Genomic DNA, 18,015 nt, shown 5'->3' with positions numbered 1-18,015 from the left:
CGGCATGTGGGATCTTCCCGGACCGGGGCACGAACCCGTGTCCCCTGCATCGGCAGGCGGACTTTCAACCACTGCGCCACCAGGGAAGCCCCTTATTTACTTTTTAATGTTTTTGTTCTGTTTTGTTCATTGTGCCTAGAACAGGGCCTGGCACATATTAAATAAGTGGCTAGCTGAATGAATGATGAGACACTGCAGAAAATGCTACAAGAGAGGCATGTGTAAATGTTATATTTAATTAGCACGCTTGGCTAAAGTATCATTACTTATCTATAAATGATTTCATGCAGACATTCCAAAATATAGATACGGGTTCTAATGCAATCCAACTAATTCTCATTTCTAACTCAGTATGTCCAGATGTTTGGACTAAGCCTCTGCAGAGGCTGTATTCAGATGCATGGAGTCCCTGCCTGGCCATTATAAGAAAGCCCATTCATTTCTTTTAAAAACTGACTGCCCAGCAAGACTGCCCTGATTTCTTCTAGATCTGAGTGCAAGTCGTGTCAGAGCTAAGAAGAGTCTCGTTGTGCACGGTAGTCGACTAGCTGAATCCCTTTCTGTCATTACCCCAGTTCCCATGTCCTTTTTTTAATGAAAAAAAATTGGGTGAATTTCCTAATCACTTATGGAAGTTTACAGAATGATAATCTGCAGGGGGACTGGGCTGAGCAAACAGCTGAAAATGAACACAGGGTTGTTGGTGAGCTGTGGTTTGAAAATAGGAATAGATATGAATTAATCATGTGCCTGGCCTCGGTGAGAGAAAGATGAAGAAACTATGAAGTAACAAGATGGGCCATGTTAGCAATGACATAAGAAACACAGTGCCAGTATAGAATCTTTGGGAATGACCGGGAATAATGAAATGTTGAATAAGTCCACCTGTGGTCTGCTATTGGTTAAGTCAACTAACACCTCTACTAAAACACTGGCATGTCAGTTACCCAAAGGACAGATTTTTTTTTTTTTTTAAAGACTCAAAAAGAGCAATGATTTTAGGCTAAACTTACAAGGCAAATACTTTCAAAATTTGATTTGGGGATATATGTATACGTATAGCTGATTCACTCTGTTATACAGCAGAAACTAACACACCATTGTAAAGCAATTGTACTCCAGTAAAGATGTTAAAAAAAATTTTGATTTGGGGCCTATTTTCTAAGATCCAGAGCCAATTCCTTGATATTGACTACTATAAGTACACAACTCTTAAATCAATAGGCTGAGGGTGTAATGTACAAGGGAGAAATAAAATAATGAGTTTCAAGATCAACTTCTTTCTTTTATGAAAATACATGACATCTGAAAGCTGTCCACCTGCTACAGGGGAAAGGAAGCAGCCTCTGCCAACCGCTCCAGAGAACCAGAATTCCTGCAAATGGCAGGGGGCACCCATCTCACCTAAGTAGTTATCATCCTCTGATTTCCCTGAGAAACTGTGCTGCCGCACATCGATATTGGTGGCACCAGGTGGAATTCGGACCACAACATTGTAACCTGGAAAGAAGTGAGCAGAAAGTGAGCGTTCCACAGATTGGTTCACTTTCTCTAAGCACGGCGTAAAAGGTGGCAACAAAGGAATACAATATAATTCTCACTATTAGGTGCCTAATAGCCAGATGGGTAATGTACCTTATCAAGACTGATTTTACACTTGACATGAATACTTTTACATATTACACGTGGTTAACAATGTTTACACTTTGACTATTTTCCCTCTCATGGTTCTTAGGAACAAATTCTTACCATAATGTACTGTATTAAATGTTCCTGCCACTGTTTTGCACGAAGAATTATCGCCACCACAAACCCCACATTTATCTCTCCGGGCTTTTGAGTTTAAAACATGATCGCATCCAGCTTGCTTTTAAAAAGAAAACAGTTGAAATACATGGTAAGTATTAGAGAGATTATAAAATGATAAGTAATGTGTTTCTTTGAATGAGGTGCATTCAAAATGACAAGAACTTTTAAGTCTCTTTAAACTTTCAAGGGTTGGGAACTCAAATTGTCTTTAGCCTGGCTGTGGGAAAATGTGGTCCTTGGACCAGCAGCCATGGGCGTCCCCAAGGATGCTGGGGATGCAGAATCTTAGGCCCCACCCAGATGTACTGAGCCGGAGTAGATCTTTCCGGCATGCTAATAAGACCCTTAAGTGCTGTGTCTACAGATTAAAGTTAGAGAAGCACTAGTCTGCAAGTAAGTAAAGTAAATGAGAAAAATAGCTCAGGAATGAAAAAAAAAGAGAGAGAGGTTGACGACCGACCGTATCCCATTAAAGAGCTCACAGCCCATCTCAAGGGAGCAGCCGCTGTCCACTGCAGGCTACTGCTGCCATGCAGAAACAGGAGCCCCGTGTTGACGTATCCCAATTTTTCAAAAGGCACTGGAAAATTTGATTTTATGTGAAATCCCCTATGTTTCAATACAGGGTATGAATGGAGGACAAAGCACGAGTGCAGGCTGTCAGGTTGAGGCCTCAGGCTCTAAGCGGCCTCTTTAATTTCTTCACACCTTAATGCAATGCAGCAGTGTAGACTGGGGTCTGAAAAGGCCACCGGCAATCACCAGAAGACCAGGGGGACAGAGGTCACATCCTCAACTATTCTGTTCCTTCGAATGAACTAGTCTTTGAGGAGAAACTCAATGTTTTGCTCCAGCGCATAGACTAAAAAGGAAGTCTGCACTGTAGCTGGGGGTCAGGAGGCGGGTGAAGCTCATAGGGGCTCTTCGATCAAATCCTATCAATGAGGAGCACCAACGTGCCCTGGACTCCACGCAAGGAACAGAAACATCATCTCGGAGCCTGGCTGCGAGGGATGAGTTCTGACTGGTGAGAGCAAGGAAATGGTGCCAAGGCCCCAAGAAATCAGCACTCTGATGCTTTACCATCTGCCAGAAGGGTCTCGATTTCCCTCCCAAGAATAATTTGCCCGTATGTCTTTGGTAGAAGTTATCCTGCTTCAAATCAGAAATCTGAATGAGGCCGGCTCTTCCTCATAACATCTTTTTGGAGCACAGCTATTCAATCTACCAAACTCACTGTCAGGAAGCTTTTGGGTTTAACCTTACGCACTGTGGTTATCGTAAAGAAGTGTGTATGTGTGTCAATTACAATAAATCTTCACAGGGAGGTTTTTTTCAGACTCCCACAGAGAGTGTCACAGAAAAACCTAGGGCAGTGGTTCTCAAACTCTGGCATGCATCAGAATCAGGTGGGGCTGCGAGGGATAAATTAGGAGCTTGGGACTAACAGATACACATCACCATATGGAAAAGAGATAACCAACAAGGACCTACTGTATGGCACAGGGAACTATACTCGATATTTTGTAATAACCTATAAGGGAAAAGAATCTGAAAAAGAATACACACACACATATGTAACTGCATCACTTTGCTGTACACCTGGAACTAACACAACATTGTAAATCAACTATACTTCAATAAAAAAATGAATCAAATAAAATAAAACATAAAGAAAAAAAAAAAAGAATTAGGTGGTGCTGATGTTGGTCCGGGGGGGGCCCCACTTTGAGAACCACTGCCCTGGAGATAATGCACAGATACTAGCAGCTGCTATTCTATCAAGGAAGCCACACATCACAGCTTGGCAGCAAGACAACACAGTGAAGAAATCGCCATCTGGGACTCACCCGACAAAGGCCTTGGACACAGATGTCATTGGTGTCCTGGCCACACGGAGTTCCATCTACCACTCTGTCACGGAGCTGATAGTAGGCTGTGTTCCCCGCCACCCTGCAGAACAGCTTGCAGCGGTCCTTCATCAAAACTAGACGGAGAAACACCATGCAACGTGACTTTTGTGCCTGGAGCCCATGCCGGCCTGCCAGCCACGAGCACGTCCCCAGATGCACTTACTTCCACTGTACTTCGGGACCCAGCGCACGTTGGGAAGCAGACCATTGATGTTGAAATGCTTTCCATCAAAGTGAGCACACTGTTCGTCTCGGAAGTCTCGCTTCTGCTTGGGACATGGCTCCGTGTTGCAGGACTTAAATTTCATTCTGCGCCCCACACAGTACTTCCCACCATTTTTTGGCCTAAGAAAAGGTAAAGAACACACATGCTGTATTATAATGTATTTCTCCCCATGACTTGATAATGTAAAGAGCACACATACTGTATTATAATGTATTTCTCTAATGTATTATAATGTCATGTATTACAACGTGGCTTCCTGCCTTTGAGGGAAGCAAATGTGAAGTGGTCAGTGACAGTGGCCGGGGCAAGGGCTCTGGAATCTGGGTTTGCACTCTGCCTTCAATATCATTAAGTGTATAACCTTGGGCCAGTCACTGAAAGTCCTTGAGCCTCAGCCCTTCCATTTGTAGAATGGGAAGGCACCAGCTGGTAAGGCTGTTTTGAGGATAAAATGGGAGAGCATCTAACTTAAAGTTTGAAACATAAAACCTGGAGTCCATTAGGCCATTCTGTGTCCTCCTTCCCCTGAACATCCACAGTCCTTCAGTTTTAAAAACATAGGTCCAAGGAACAAATGAGTACTTGGAATGCTCCTGTCTACTTTCCGTATTATGGTACTTTCATGGGCAACCATCCTAAAACTTGCACCATTCCATTTCCATTCATTTCTGTCCCTCTTCTCTCTTCCTCTCTCTCCCTGCATGACCATTGTTTTTGCTTTGTTTTACAAATAAGATGGAGTAATAAGATGTGCTCATATTTTGACTAACTTAACAGGATAGAGTGTAAAGGTTTCATTAACTTTTGTGTGACAAGAGTATGGAGGACGTCTTGCAACGCATCACAATGCAAATTTAATCTCAGCATGCAACCCCGTTCATGGATTTTCCAGATGTGACCCAGAGAGTATACTAAACAACCCGTCTCCTGGCAGTCAACAGCATGCCAAGCGCATCACAGAAACGGGAAGATCACAGAATCAGAGGAAATTGGACTCACTCACAGCCCAGGGCTGGAGGAGCTCGGATACCAGAGCTACTCGGATACCACAGGTACAACAGTTGAGGGCACCTCTCAAACTGAAAGATTTCTACCTTTTCTCTTTAGAATGAATCTTTCAGAGTAATATGGACCAGAAGAAGTGTTTTTGGTTCTTTTTTTGGTTTTGTTTTGTTTTTTTGCTTTGTTTTGTTAAAACAGGGCTTGGGGAAGGGAAATATATCCATGACTATAAAATACAGAATGAGGGGCAGTCTAGCTGAGCCCGTGAGGCTCTAGTGTTGGATCTGGCTTCTTATCTTGGCCCCACCCTCACTGTGTGACCTTAGACAGAGTTCCTAGCCTCCCAGAGCTTCAGTTTTCCTCTTCTCTAAAATGAGTGCACACAGCAAATGCCTAAAAATGTTAGTGACTATGATGTTACATGTCAGCACAACCCAACCTAATCCCATCCGATTCAGCAGTTTGTTTGTTTTGAGTACCAAATCTGAGCTATGATGTGTGCACCGTGAGGCAGGTCTCAATGGTACTGCAGAGTACCTGAGTCTCAGGAAGGGCTGCCTGGCCATGATGCTGTCCTAAACATGTTCCGCCCACCAAAGATTTGTAGAGGGAGGTAAGAGCATGGGCTTTGCAGTTACAAGCTGGGCAACTTTGTGTGAGTTACCTGGTCTCCGTGAGCTTCATTCTACACATGTAAACAGAGATGATACTGTGCATCTGAAAGCCTTGTTATAAACGAGGAACTCAGCAAGGAGTCTCATAAGTATTCATTGTTATTAGGAAGAAGACTGCATCTAGGGATGCAAAACGGCACAAAACCCAACAGTATCTATGTCTGATCATTTCCCCATTAGGCCCGTATGATTTACATCTGCCTTGTGTGCTTGACTCGCCCATATTTACTCATATCTTGCCCAAGGGGAGGGTAGCTGAGGTACTTTTATATCAAGGGATGGAAGGTTCAGAAGAGTTAAGGACTTTGCCCAAGGTAACACAGCTAATAAAAGAACAGAGACAGGACTGGAATTCAAGCTTCCCAGGTTCTCCCACTGTGCTCTTCCTGCTTCATTCTCCAGGAACTATGGTCCAGAGTGCTGTCTTTTTCTTTTTTGGTGCCATTTAGAGATACAGCCTTGGTTTTCTGGATACCAAGTTCTTCTCTCAGTACCAAAGCACCCCAGTCTCATGCATAAAATATCACTGATGACACATGAATAATAGATCAGGCTCAGACGGCTGTAAAACCTGTTTTTCCTTCTACAAGGAAGACCCCTTCAATTTTTTTCTCAAATTGAAATGATCTCTGTGGAATCTTTTTAAATGTCCCAACAAACTATAGTGGATCCATCAGATCATTTACCTGTTGCCTGAAAGTAACTCATATTTCTTTCCCTTTGAAAATAAATTTTTTTCAGTGATTTTTTTTCTTTCGGTTCTCTTATATAAGAAGTCTTTTCTGACTCTTGAAATTGATCAAGAGCAGCAGTTCCTCGGGCAGCAAAGAGTTAACATTTGCAGGTGGCTTCCTGATTCACATGGGAACAGAATCCACCTTTGCTTGCTTTGACCACTATCAAACGGCAAAGAGCAGTTTGTGACTTATTTCTATAAATGACATTTTAAAAAATAAAGAACACACAGGAAACACTCCATGTAAAAGGCAATACTGCCGAAGGTTATCGACACAGATCCTGGAAACGGGATTTGAATCCCAGCCCCGCTTCTTAACCATGGTGCAGTCGTAGGTAAATCGCTCAGTGTCGCTAAGCCTCAGTTTCCCTACCCGTAAAAAAAAGATGATGCTAATATCTACTTCAAGGGCTGAGTGAGGATTAATGGGTTAATAGATTCAAAGCACTTGAACAAGGGCAGCCATACAGTAAATGTTTAGCTATTACAAGGGTCTGCAAACCACAGCCTGTGGGCCAAATCCAGCCTACTACCTGTTTTTACATGGCCAGTGAGATAAGAATAGTTTTTACACTCTAAAAAAATTTAGAAATAAATAAAAAGAATATTTTGAGACACAAGAATTATATGCAATTCAAACTTCCCTGTTCATAAATAAAAGTTCTATTGGAACACAGTTACACCCACTCTATACATATCATCTACGCATGTTTTTCACTATATCAGCAAAGTTGAATAGCAAGGACAGCCATCCTATGGTCCACAAAAACTAAGATATTTATTATCTGACCCTTTATGGAAAAAGTTTGCTGACTCCGGAGTAGTCTAGTGTACAGGGCACCATGTCACTTTGCAACTTCAGTCACTGACCGTGCACAGCCATCCTGTGCGGTAGGTAGTAGCATCCTTGTTTCTGAACGCTTGCTTGAACGGGTTCAGAAATGTTAAGTAACCTGGCAAGGTCACATGCAGTTAAGTGAGACATACTGGCTGAGAGACCAAGGCAGCTCTCCCTGACCCAAAGCCCACAGTCTGGTCTCTCTCCCATGCTGCCTCTCGAGACAGGTCTCTTTCCATTTCATAATGGATTCTATGACTTTATTTGCTTTTTATGTAAAGGCAAATGATATTTTATGAATAAGCATAAATTTGTTCTTTAGAAATATATGGCTTTTTAAATATCCTAGACAACAGGATCTCTGCTTGATTTGCATGTCCTGTGTAATGAGGAGGGCTTTACACAACTGAACTTACATTTCAGCATGGAGAAATTCATGTTTTAATTTAATAATTCAGCTGGATGGAAGTTTTTTCCCCATATAGGCAAATACTGAAAATTATAGGAAATGTAGCTTTAAAAATAATATTAATCACATTTTGCAACTATTAAGATCCTTTTAAAATAAGGCTTGTCGAATAGGGATGGAAAGGACTTAAGGAAATTGCTGATTAATTACTATGAAAGTATCTATATTCAGCACAGGCCAGCTGAATCATATATACAAAGAAAATTCACGACGCTGCATGGCCAGAGCTATGAAAGAATTTTTGCCAAGATCATCGCAGGTGTATTCTACTCTCAAGGAAAGCTAAACTTAGGTCTGCAAACGGGTTTGAAAAGAAATCTCAACATCTATGTTTACTTACGATGAATTACAGTTAGCACGAGGAAGAAATTTCTAAAGATACAACAGGCAGCCTGAGAAGATAGTGTATTTTCTATATTTGGAGGGTTTTAAGAAGGGGTCTAATGACCGATTACCGAGAATGCTGAAAGAATACTCAAGGATTAGATGGGGTGGGCCAGGGAGCCATACTAGCGATCATTAATAATTCTGCCAAATGGGGCACTCTATGGGACTGGATATCTCTATTCATTCATTAGTTAATGGCTCTCCCACAGCAACCAATTCTCAATATTTCAAAAGACAAGATCCTTCTTGACTTATGATGGGGTTATGCCCTGTTAAACCCATTGTAATTTGAAAATATCTTAAGTCGAAAATTCATTTAATGCACTTAACCTACTGAACATCCTAGCTTGGCCTAGCCTACCTTTAATATGCTCAAAACACTCAGGTTAGCCTACAGCTGGGCAAAATCATCTAACACAAAGCTTATCTTATAATAAAGTATTGACTGCCTCTTATAATGTATTGAAGACTATACTGAAAGTAAAAAACAGAAGGGTTATCTGGGTACAGAATGGTTCTAAGTGTATTAGTTGTTTACCCTCATGATCGTGTGGCTGACTGGGAGGTGCGGTGGCCACCGCTGCCCAACATCAACAGAGCATCGTACCGCGTATCACTAGCCTGACCAAAGATCAAAATTCAAAATCTGAAGCACTCTTTCTACTGAATGCAAATTGCTTTTGCACCATTGTAAAGAAATCTTAAGTCTAACCATCGTAAGTTGGGGACCATCTGTAAATTCATCCAACTCAGCGCTCAAAAAAACTTTGCTGCCATTCTTTACACCCAAATGAGAGACTGGTTTTCTTACATGAAACAAACATATGTTTACTCTCTTTTATGGAAGATTTCATAAGCAGTTGCTACGCTCAAAGCCTAAATGGGAAATATTTAGTTCACAAATCCTGTCTTTTCTCAAATCTATGAGTTTATTATTATTAATTTAACCTATCTCCTAATTTAAAAGCAAAAGAGAAGCACGAGAAGAAGGAAATACTTTGCCTTTCCTAAAGAACTCGTGTGATTTTTTAGTTTGATGGACTAGAACAATTCTATAAACCATTTTGTTCCAGCCACCAGGAAGCTCCGAGCCAAATTTAGATTACAAAACAACAAGTATATGGTCCAATGGCCTGGTAATGCATCTTCTATTTCCAATGCTTTGTCTTGTTTTGGTACTCCAAGTTATGTTTTTCGTCATTCTGATTTTAAATTTTATTCTATTACCATGTTTCTTATAGATCAGGTGACCACACAGTTGTTTAATTCAGGAGACTCTGAGAATTGAAAGGGGAGCTATCAATAACTTCTCCAAGACAACAGATGTAAACTGGGACCATCCTTACAAACCAGAACATATGCTTATCTTATATATAGGGCATCAATCAAAAATGGGATTAAAAAAATAAAGCATTTAAAGATAAAACATTAGGGCTCCATTCTCATGGTGGTGAACCAGTTGGGACCAACAACTTTTTTGGGACATGAAATTAGAAAGGATATGCTTTCTAAAGCTTGCTCATCAAGTATAGCATGATCCCATACACATGGCAAGGCTGCTTCTCTTTTTTAGCTTGCATGCTTTCAAAGAAAATAAAAAACCTAAAAATATAGCTTAAGGTATCCAGATACTAAATAAATACATTTTTGAATCACATGAATACACTGAAAACATAAGAACAACCCAGTGTTCTCAATAAAGGTATACCTTGGATTCTGAAAATGGAGATCTTCATTATATTCTAAGGGCTCCGCAAACTGAGAAAAGCATTTTGCCAGCAATGCGGGGGCTGGGAGGGGCTGCATTCTCTGAAACTTCCTGAGAAACAGGACAGCAACCACTTCCACATTCTACATAATGAACCATTTGCTCTGCGAATTTCTCTGAACAAGCTCTTAAACTGATTTGGACCTGACTTTCCCTTTTCGGTGTCCCTTTCCCTTGTCTAATTGACTCCCCCAGTGCCATCATAACCTTGGTTTTAAGAGGCAGACTCCTTCCTTAGTTCACAGGGACATCCCGAAGTGCAAATAACTTGGAGGAGTTTTAATGAAATGATGTCAGCGCTGACACTCAACTAGGTGGATTGTATTATTTTAAAACCTCCCATAGCAAACAGCCAGGACAAGGACCTCTAATTGAAGTCTTTAATGATCGGTTCCTAACTTCTGAATGAGAGGATCTTTGCTTCACTTTGAAGCTCAAGATCTTTTCCTGCTGAGATCTTTACACTAGGTGATTTTCTTTGTCTGCTCCATTCCAATTATGGGGTGATTTATCTCTTTCCACTTTCCACACTACTTTTAGAATTATTCTAAGACTATTAAAAAAAACAAAAAACAACCCCCCACTTCTTTTGAATGGAATATTCTTGAGTCAAAATGTTAAACGTACCTACTGTTTGCAATATCCACACTATCATGATAATAACAGCTCACGAGAATAATCACGATTTGGTTCAATGTAGCCACCCAAGAGTTTTTAAGTTTAAAAAAAATTCATCATATCTGCTGCTAGCTTAAAATGTTTTATTTTAAAACTTCAACGGTACAAGCAGCTAGGATATATAACTGATTTTAACAAGCAAGCTGTGGGACAATATATATAGGATGACCCTTATTCTACATTCTGTAATATTTGTTTCATATAATACATATTACGTCTATAATCTCTTTTAAAAATTTGAAATAACACACAACAAATTATTTTTTAGTGGTTATTTCTTGTGGGGGAGTATTGGGGGTAAGAATAACAATGGCAGTAGGTTTTTATATGATATACTTTTGTATCTGAATTTTTTTTTTTTTTTGCGGTACGCGGGCCTCTCACTGTTGCGGCCTCTCCCGTTGCGGAGCACAGGCTCCAGACGCGCAGGCTCAGCGGCCGTGGCTCACGGGCCCAGCCGCTCCGCGGCATGTGGGATCCTCCCGGACCGGGACACGAACCCGCGTCCCCTGCATCGGCAGGCGGACTCTCAACCACTGCGCCACCAGGGAAGACCCGTATCTGAATTCTTTGAAAGCATCTACTATATTTATATTATTATTTTAAAAACTAATACTAAGTATAGACGCTATGGAAAAATCTAACCTAACGTGTATTAGTTTATATCCATAGCTACAGTGTTACTTTTACAGACCAGAGCCTATGTCTTATAGCTCTTTACTTGTCCTTAGAGATTAATATTACGTGGACATGAAATAATGTTGGACTGTGAACAAAAATAAATTAAAATAAATTGATCACCATCTGTGCTTTGGACTATACAGATTATTTATTTAGACCAGGGCTTGCAACAGCAGGCTAAAGCTATGTCCTTTTTGGTATACACAATTCATATTCTCCTTATAAAAAATTGGAAGCACCCCACCCTTGGTCTGCAGTACTCTACAGTACAACCTAGTCTACTGCACAAGCCTACTTTGCTCCTCTACCTGCTTGCTTCTCTCTACAATCCAGTCTGCTATCCTTAATGTAGGCTGTTAAAAATAAATGAGCACTGCTGAGCCAAACCCTTTTACAAAACTCCAGCGCAGCTGGTTCTTAAAAATGGTTGTGAGTTTGCACATCTAAAAACTAATCTGGGAAGACCTCTCGGGCTACATAGGTTCAGTAGCAATAATATCATGTATTATTTTCTATCCCTTTAAACTTTATGCATCTTACATCCACACAAAATTTGATGTCATTACTTATAATGAAGATAGCAACTTTTTAAATCCACTTATAAATAGCCTCTCCCCAAACACACGTCTATCGTGATAAGATGCTGGGAAAGAAGCCTGTGGGCTTTATTTGAGCACGTAAGTTTCAACAAGGTTCTACTGGTAGAGACAGTCATGGTCACATTCTGAGAATTATCCTGAAAAGCAGTTTACTTTACTTTTGATTCAAAAGTAAATCCTGACTTAGGGCTCCAGGTCCCTTGGGGTTCACTCATGCTGCCTTGGGGGTCTGTGTGCCCTTTTCAGCATTTCAGTAGCTAACTGGAAAGGATACATTTATCTACAATCTGGAAGGAAATGTCTGATTTCTTTGTTTCCTCATGAAAATCCACTTGTTCACTTTATTAGTGTGCTATCCCAAGCTCTGGGCGGTGGTGGGGGGGGGCGGGGGCGGACAGTGAGATATACCTGACTGTCAAAATTGTTGACCAACCAACACAAAGCATCTACCAGTTAAGAAACAAAACTTTTAATAATAAACAGTTACAGGAGAAAAATAATAATACAGAGAGATAGAGCTTAGATAACATTGGTCTGGGCAGCTCTAGATGTCCACCCACTGTCTAATTTGGAAAGAGCTCTTTACTTGCCTCCAGCTAAATTATTCCCTTTAGGAATTTTTCACCCCTGCTACCCCAATAATAAGAGTGACGAGTTCTAGGACTTACTCTGGTCTGTTGCACTCTCGAACAGCTGTTTTGATACCCCCTCCACATGTTCTTGAGCAGGTTCCAAAGTGACTCCAACTTCCCCAGGATCCATCAGTCACAGGGACCTCCATTTCTTTGGGAACACAAAATCCAAACTTGCAGTGCTGTATTTAATAAGGGGAACAGTGAGGGAGAGCTCGGTGCTTGAGATATTGTAGGACCCGCTGTCCTTTTAAATATACCATACTTTCATTGTTTTCCATGTGCTGGTTTGAAATGCTACAATTTCATCATCTACGTGAGTCATGGAAACGGTAGGGAGTTTAATCTCGGGCTTAGTGGTTTTAGGCTGTGTCTTCATTTACCACTGGCTTGAATAAAACTGGCCAATGAGTGGCTGGCTCCAGGCTGTTAGGGTAAGTCCCATGGCCAGCCTAGAAGCGCTCTATTAGTCTACTTGGAAAAATGAGGCGTGGAAATGGGCTGTCTACTGGTTGTAGACAGGGCCGAAATGAGTTACTGGATTTGCATAGTGCATCTCCATTAACAAGGAGGCCTAGAGATGTTGTGAGCCTGGTAAAATACAATGCTTTACTGCTTGCTCCTCACAGATTTGAAAACCCATTTTAATTAAATGGGAGAGGGAAAAAAAAGCTAGTTACAGGATTCCTATAAACTCACTCCAGCAGAGCACACAGGATGAGACTAAAGCAAAAATGGACACATTACAGAGAGCCCTAAACTTTATTGCTTTTTGGTTACTAATGGTTTCTGATTCTGCAGCCTAGAGCAGGAAGAAGGCCATGATGCTTAAAGCAAAACAAAGTAAAACTCCTCAGCAGGACAAGTGAATGGAGAAGCCCATTTCAACCCTCTGCCATTGTTGGGGTGTGAGGCCCTGACACAAAGCCGAGGTCACTGAGCAATGGACAAAGGAAGAGGGGCAGCAGTGGCGGCAGGAGGGTGACGCCCTGCCGCTCGCTCAGATCTCTGAAGCGGGGCTGGTGGTGGCCACTGTGATTTATCCACAGGGAGGACCCAGGCACGGAGGTTAGAAGCAGAGTAGCCTGGGGGCCAGGCGGTGGGGGGAGCATGTGGGGAAAGGGAACAGATAAGAGGCTGGTGAAGCCTCAGTCAATGGCCAGTCCCAGCAAAGGTCTGGCGAACAATTATTTTAAAGAGTGCAGTTAGGCTTTCTCTATTCTGCCCTGCCTTCTCCCTTGTAATTATCCTCCTGAGTATCTGAGGACACATCCCTTTTCCTGGGCTGTTTGGCTGAGGCTTAAAAGGTTTGGCATCCAAAGAATCCTGGGCAACTCTGCACCCGAGAAATGAGGGCAGAGGTGACCACATCACTCCCTGAAATCATTTTATAGTTGTCTTTACAGTCGTCTTGAACATTCCTTGGAATATATGCACATAAAATCAAGGAGAGGCAGCTTGGTCTAGAGCACCACTATCCAATAAGAACGTAACATGCGTCACATATGTAATTTAAAAAATTCTAGCAGCCACATTAAAACAAGCAAGAAGAACACTGAAGGTAACTTTAACATATTTTATTTAGCTCAAAATGTCTAAGACATTACTATGTCTCCAGGTAATCAACATAAAATTATAAGTAAGATTTTTTCCCACACTTTTTTTTTCCATGCTAGATTTTTAACACCTGGTGTGTATTTTCATTTTAGCACATTTCAGTTCAGACTGACATTTCAAATGCTCGCCAGTCATGGGTAGCTAGTAGCTGCCATATCGGACAGAGCAGGTCTTAAGGGGACAAAGCTTAGCAGGCAAACAGTCTGGTGGTGTGGGAGGGCCATTCTACAAACTAACTGTGACCTCGGGTGAGTCACGGGACTCTACTTCCATAGCTGAAAAATGGGGACCTACCTGCCAAAGTTGTTTTGAGTATAACATGAGACAATGTATGGAAAGCACCTGGTACACAGCTGAGCACACAGGAGACCCCACTTGAACAAGGTTTGTAATAATAAGAGCAAATATTTACACAGCACTTAACATTTGCCAGGCATTCTTCTAAGCGCTATGTATGCATTAACTTACTTAATTCTCACAGCATACTATGAAATAGGTACTACTATTACCCCCATTTCTACAGAAAAGAAAATGGAGGCACAGGGAAGTTGATGTCAAACATCTGGTAAGGGGCTGAGCTGATACTGAAACACAGACAATCTGGCTCCAGAGTGCATACTCTTAGCTGTGACACATGCTGCCTCTCAACTGTGAGCAAATGGGAACAACTGTTGACATCTAAATAAAGACTGAAATTTAAAAGCAAGATTAATGAGATGGTTAGGTAAGGCTGACACTCCAATGTGTCTACCCAATATCCATTCTCTCCTTCATCCTTATTAATAGAATCTATATTTCCCTGGATTCTTGTATAGATAGGAATGGTCAAAGAGATGTCAGTAGAATTCATTGGGTCAGATTCCTGGGAAGGTCCTTTTGCCCCTTTGTTCCTTGCCCTTTGGCTTCATTCTGCCCAGGACTCAGAGTTGATGGCTGGAGCTATAGCAGCAATTTTGTGACTTTGAGGATGATGGCCATTTGCATATGACAGTAGAGCAGAAAGAAATTAGGAACCTGGGTCTCTGATGATTTTGTAGACCTACCATAATAGCTCCATGACCTGCCCTACCTCTGACTAGTTTTTTGTGTGTGTGTCAGAAAAAGAGCCAACTTGCTTACACGACTACAATTTGGTCTGACCTGAACAAAATTCCTAACTAATATACAATTGAGGTCACAGCTGATGCCCAAATTCAGCCATCAAATCTTGACGCCAGGCACACATTTTATAAATTCTACACACTAAGGAGAACATTCCTATGACTAGCCGTGGACTTTCATAGTGAAATTTGTCTGTAAATGCATTTTTTTCCTCATGTCACTTCAGTCTTCAATCTGTGGGCCTCTCTATTCTATAGACTCTACCTCCACACAAGAATAATCTTCAAAGCGACCATAATTCTCATTAAGCATTACCATAAACCAGAGCAGAATAAGGGCATAGGTTAAGCAGAGTGTTGCCATTCAGCACTGGATTCAAATGTCCTCACAGGGTCCCTTTTTAAAAGAAAACCTAATTAAAAATTCATCTGCAAATTAAACATTTCTTACTGATGTGACCACTGGCAGGGGTTCATAGGGGGAGGGAGAACCTCAGAGGAAGAGGGGAAGAACCTGAGGTGACAGAGGCTGGACATGGGGACTGTCTGGCGAATATGTATCAAGATAATCTATTTTACCAGGAAATTGAACAAACAATAATTATATACTGGAAAAGCCATTACATCATAACAAAGCATTAGCGACTACTAGAGCCAGAGCCGAAATATAGTCAGCCTTTCCTAAAAGTGTTCAGAACCATTTAAATGATATTTTACATAAATGCTCTTTTTGAGATTGGAAGAACGATTTGGAGGTCAATTTTGTCCCAAGGAGGCTTAAAACACAAGAGTTTCAAATCTCAGATTTACAAACAGGGTTAAAATGAGAATGTTAATGGACTTAAGAAAAGAATGGAGAAAATAAAAGGACATGAGAGAGTCATTCATCAAAATAACATTGTGTCAGCAACCCAAGACAGATTACTGCTGAGGGAGCAGGGCAGAGAGAAGAGAAAGAAAAAAAAAAAATTAACCCAGCAGCAAAGGGATACAGAATTTGCTAGAGAAAAGGATAAGGTTTTACTGCCAATTCCATGAAAACAAAAGCGAAATGGAAAAACACAAAGAACGTCTATGCCAACATATTCACCATCTTATTTGTAAAATGCATAAATGTTCTTCTGGGGAATAAACAAATGAACATCCACATCTTTAATATAAGTTGCTAGACTTAGCCGCTTTTCTAAAACAAACTAAAAATGTACCTATCATGTTCTCCACATAGCTGCTTCTCTGAAGGTGTTCTGAATCTGCCTTTTGGAATACCTTGATGACTCTTGCTTTTGCTGAACAAAAGCATACAAGGGAAATGTTTTCTGAAAGATCTCCCCAATTTCCCCATTTGTCAGGTATAAGATTACCGTGCAATCTCTTATTTTCTGTTTCTGTTACAAAAACAGAAGAAAGACACAACAGACATCTTCCCAGGTTCTGTGCTCCACGATTGACTGGGATACCATAGTACTACATGGAGCGTGGTAGCCTGTACATGACTATTTTACTAAATACAATTCATTTCATCACACACTTGAAAGCTCTACTTTGTTATGGTTTTTCCAGCAGTAACATGTGTCAGAAATAGACATAGTAGGTGGGTGCATCAGATTGAGTAAAAACCATGACATAATACCAGTGATTTTTTTGAGCTCAGACAGACTCCATTTAAATATATAGTTGGCTGGCTCCAACTCAAGCCAACTAGCCAAGTTGTCAACTAGATACCATGTCTATTGTCATCTCCCACCAACTGAGAGCAGCTACAGGGGTCACTGTGTTTAGAAGGACTCTGAGGCCACATCTTCATTTAGGAAAAAAGAGTGAATGCTTGATGGCTGCCATGGAAACCTGAGAACCATATCCCCACTCAAACCTATGCTCCTCTGGCCATCAGAACTTTGAGTTAAATGTTTTACAAAATGTGAAAGGTTGGGCTTCCCTGGTGGCGCAGTGGTTGAGAATCCGCCTGCCGATGCAGGGGACACGGGTTCGTGCCCCAGTCTGGGAAGATCCCAAATGCCGCGGAGCGGCTGGGCCCGTGAGCCATGGCCGCTGAGCCTGCGCGTCCGGAGCCTGTGCTCCGCAACGGGAGAAGCCACAGCAGTGAGAGGCCCGCGTACCACACACACACAAAAAAGTGAAAGGTTCACTATGGCCAAGGAGATATATTTCCTCTTAAGCTAATGAAAGGTGCGGTGCAGAAACTGTTATGCCTATATCCTTAGGCTGTTTTCTTAGGCGGCTCCTGGAGAAAGCTGTATTCTCAATTGCTAAGGTCCTAGCCATCGAGAAGTGAGACCAGAACTGATGGAGTAACCAAGCTAAATCAAGTGAAAAATCATCTTCATTATAATTTTATAAAACCACCCTAATAAAATTTAAAAAATAAAAAAAACACTCTGAGAAATGACTGGATAAGCCACTGTTTCTCCTATTTGACCATGGAAACTTAAAGAGCTCAGTGAGCTTGAGTTATGGCCACTCCTGTGGACCCTGCAGCCCCTTCAGACAAAGAAAGCAAAGGAGAGAATTGGGAAGGGAGTGGGTAGGGTGTGTGAGGACTCTGCCCTGAATGAGCTGAATGACCCTGGGCAAGTCACTTCTCTTTTCTGTTTCCTATCTATAAAACTGGGGAAGGGATGGTTAAGTTCCTCATCTCTGAGGATGCCATGTTTCCATGGAAACACTCTGGGGGCCACTGGTTCCACAAGGCAAAGTAGAAGAACAGAAAATGAGATGAGAACAAAATATTAAACGTGAGTGAAGTGGACAATGAGAGAAGAAAGGAAAAAACTTATGTAAGGATAACATGAGACTCAGATATAGTACAGGGATTACATCATAGGTAAGTGACTGAACAGCTTTTTTTTTTTTTTTTTTTTTTTTTTT

General features: G+C 41.3%; 1 protein-coding gene across 10 annotated transcripts in view; it reads right to left on the bottom strand.

Annotated features, from left to right (window-relative positions):
• ADAMTS9 (ADAM metallopeptidase with thrombospondin type 1 motif 9) overlaps positions 1-18,015 on the bottom strand; it is a 231,858-nt gene that overhangs the window by 171,588 nt on the left and 42,255 nt on the right. For all 10 annotated transcript variants that reach the window (XR_008615619.1, XM_055079382.1, XM_028478511.1 and 7 more), the window contains 5 exons: positions 12,449-12,594; positions 3,886-4,067; positions 3,660-3,796; positions 1,750-1,867; positions 1,405-1,500 (listed from right to left, as the gene is read on the bottom strand). Coding sequence is in view for 9 of the 10 variants with exons in the window: in XM_055079382.1 (XP_054935357.1) it covers positions 1,405-1,500; positions 1,750-1,867; positions 3,660-3,796; positions 3,886-4,067; positions 12,449-12,594 (679 nt within the window). In the remaining variant the exon portion in view is untranslated. The remainder of the gene's footprint in view (positions 1-1,404; positions 1,501-1,749; positions 1,868-3,659; positions 3,797-3,885; positions 4,068-12,448; positions 12,595-18,015) is intronic.

Source organism: Physeter macrocephalus, chromosome 18 (assembly GCF_002837175.3).
Source record: "Physeter macrocephalus isolate SW-GA chromosome 18, ASM283717v5, whole genome shotgun sequence".
NCBI classification, from domain to species: Eukaryota; Metazoa; Chordata; class Mammalia; order Artiodactyla; family Physeteridae; genus Physeter; species Physeter macrocephalus.
This window is presented reverse-complemented; position numbering and strand designations above follow the sequence as displayed.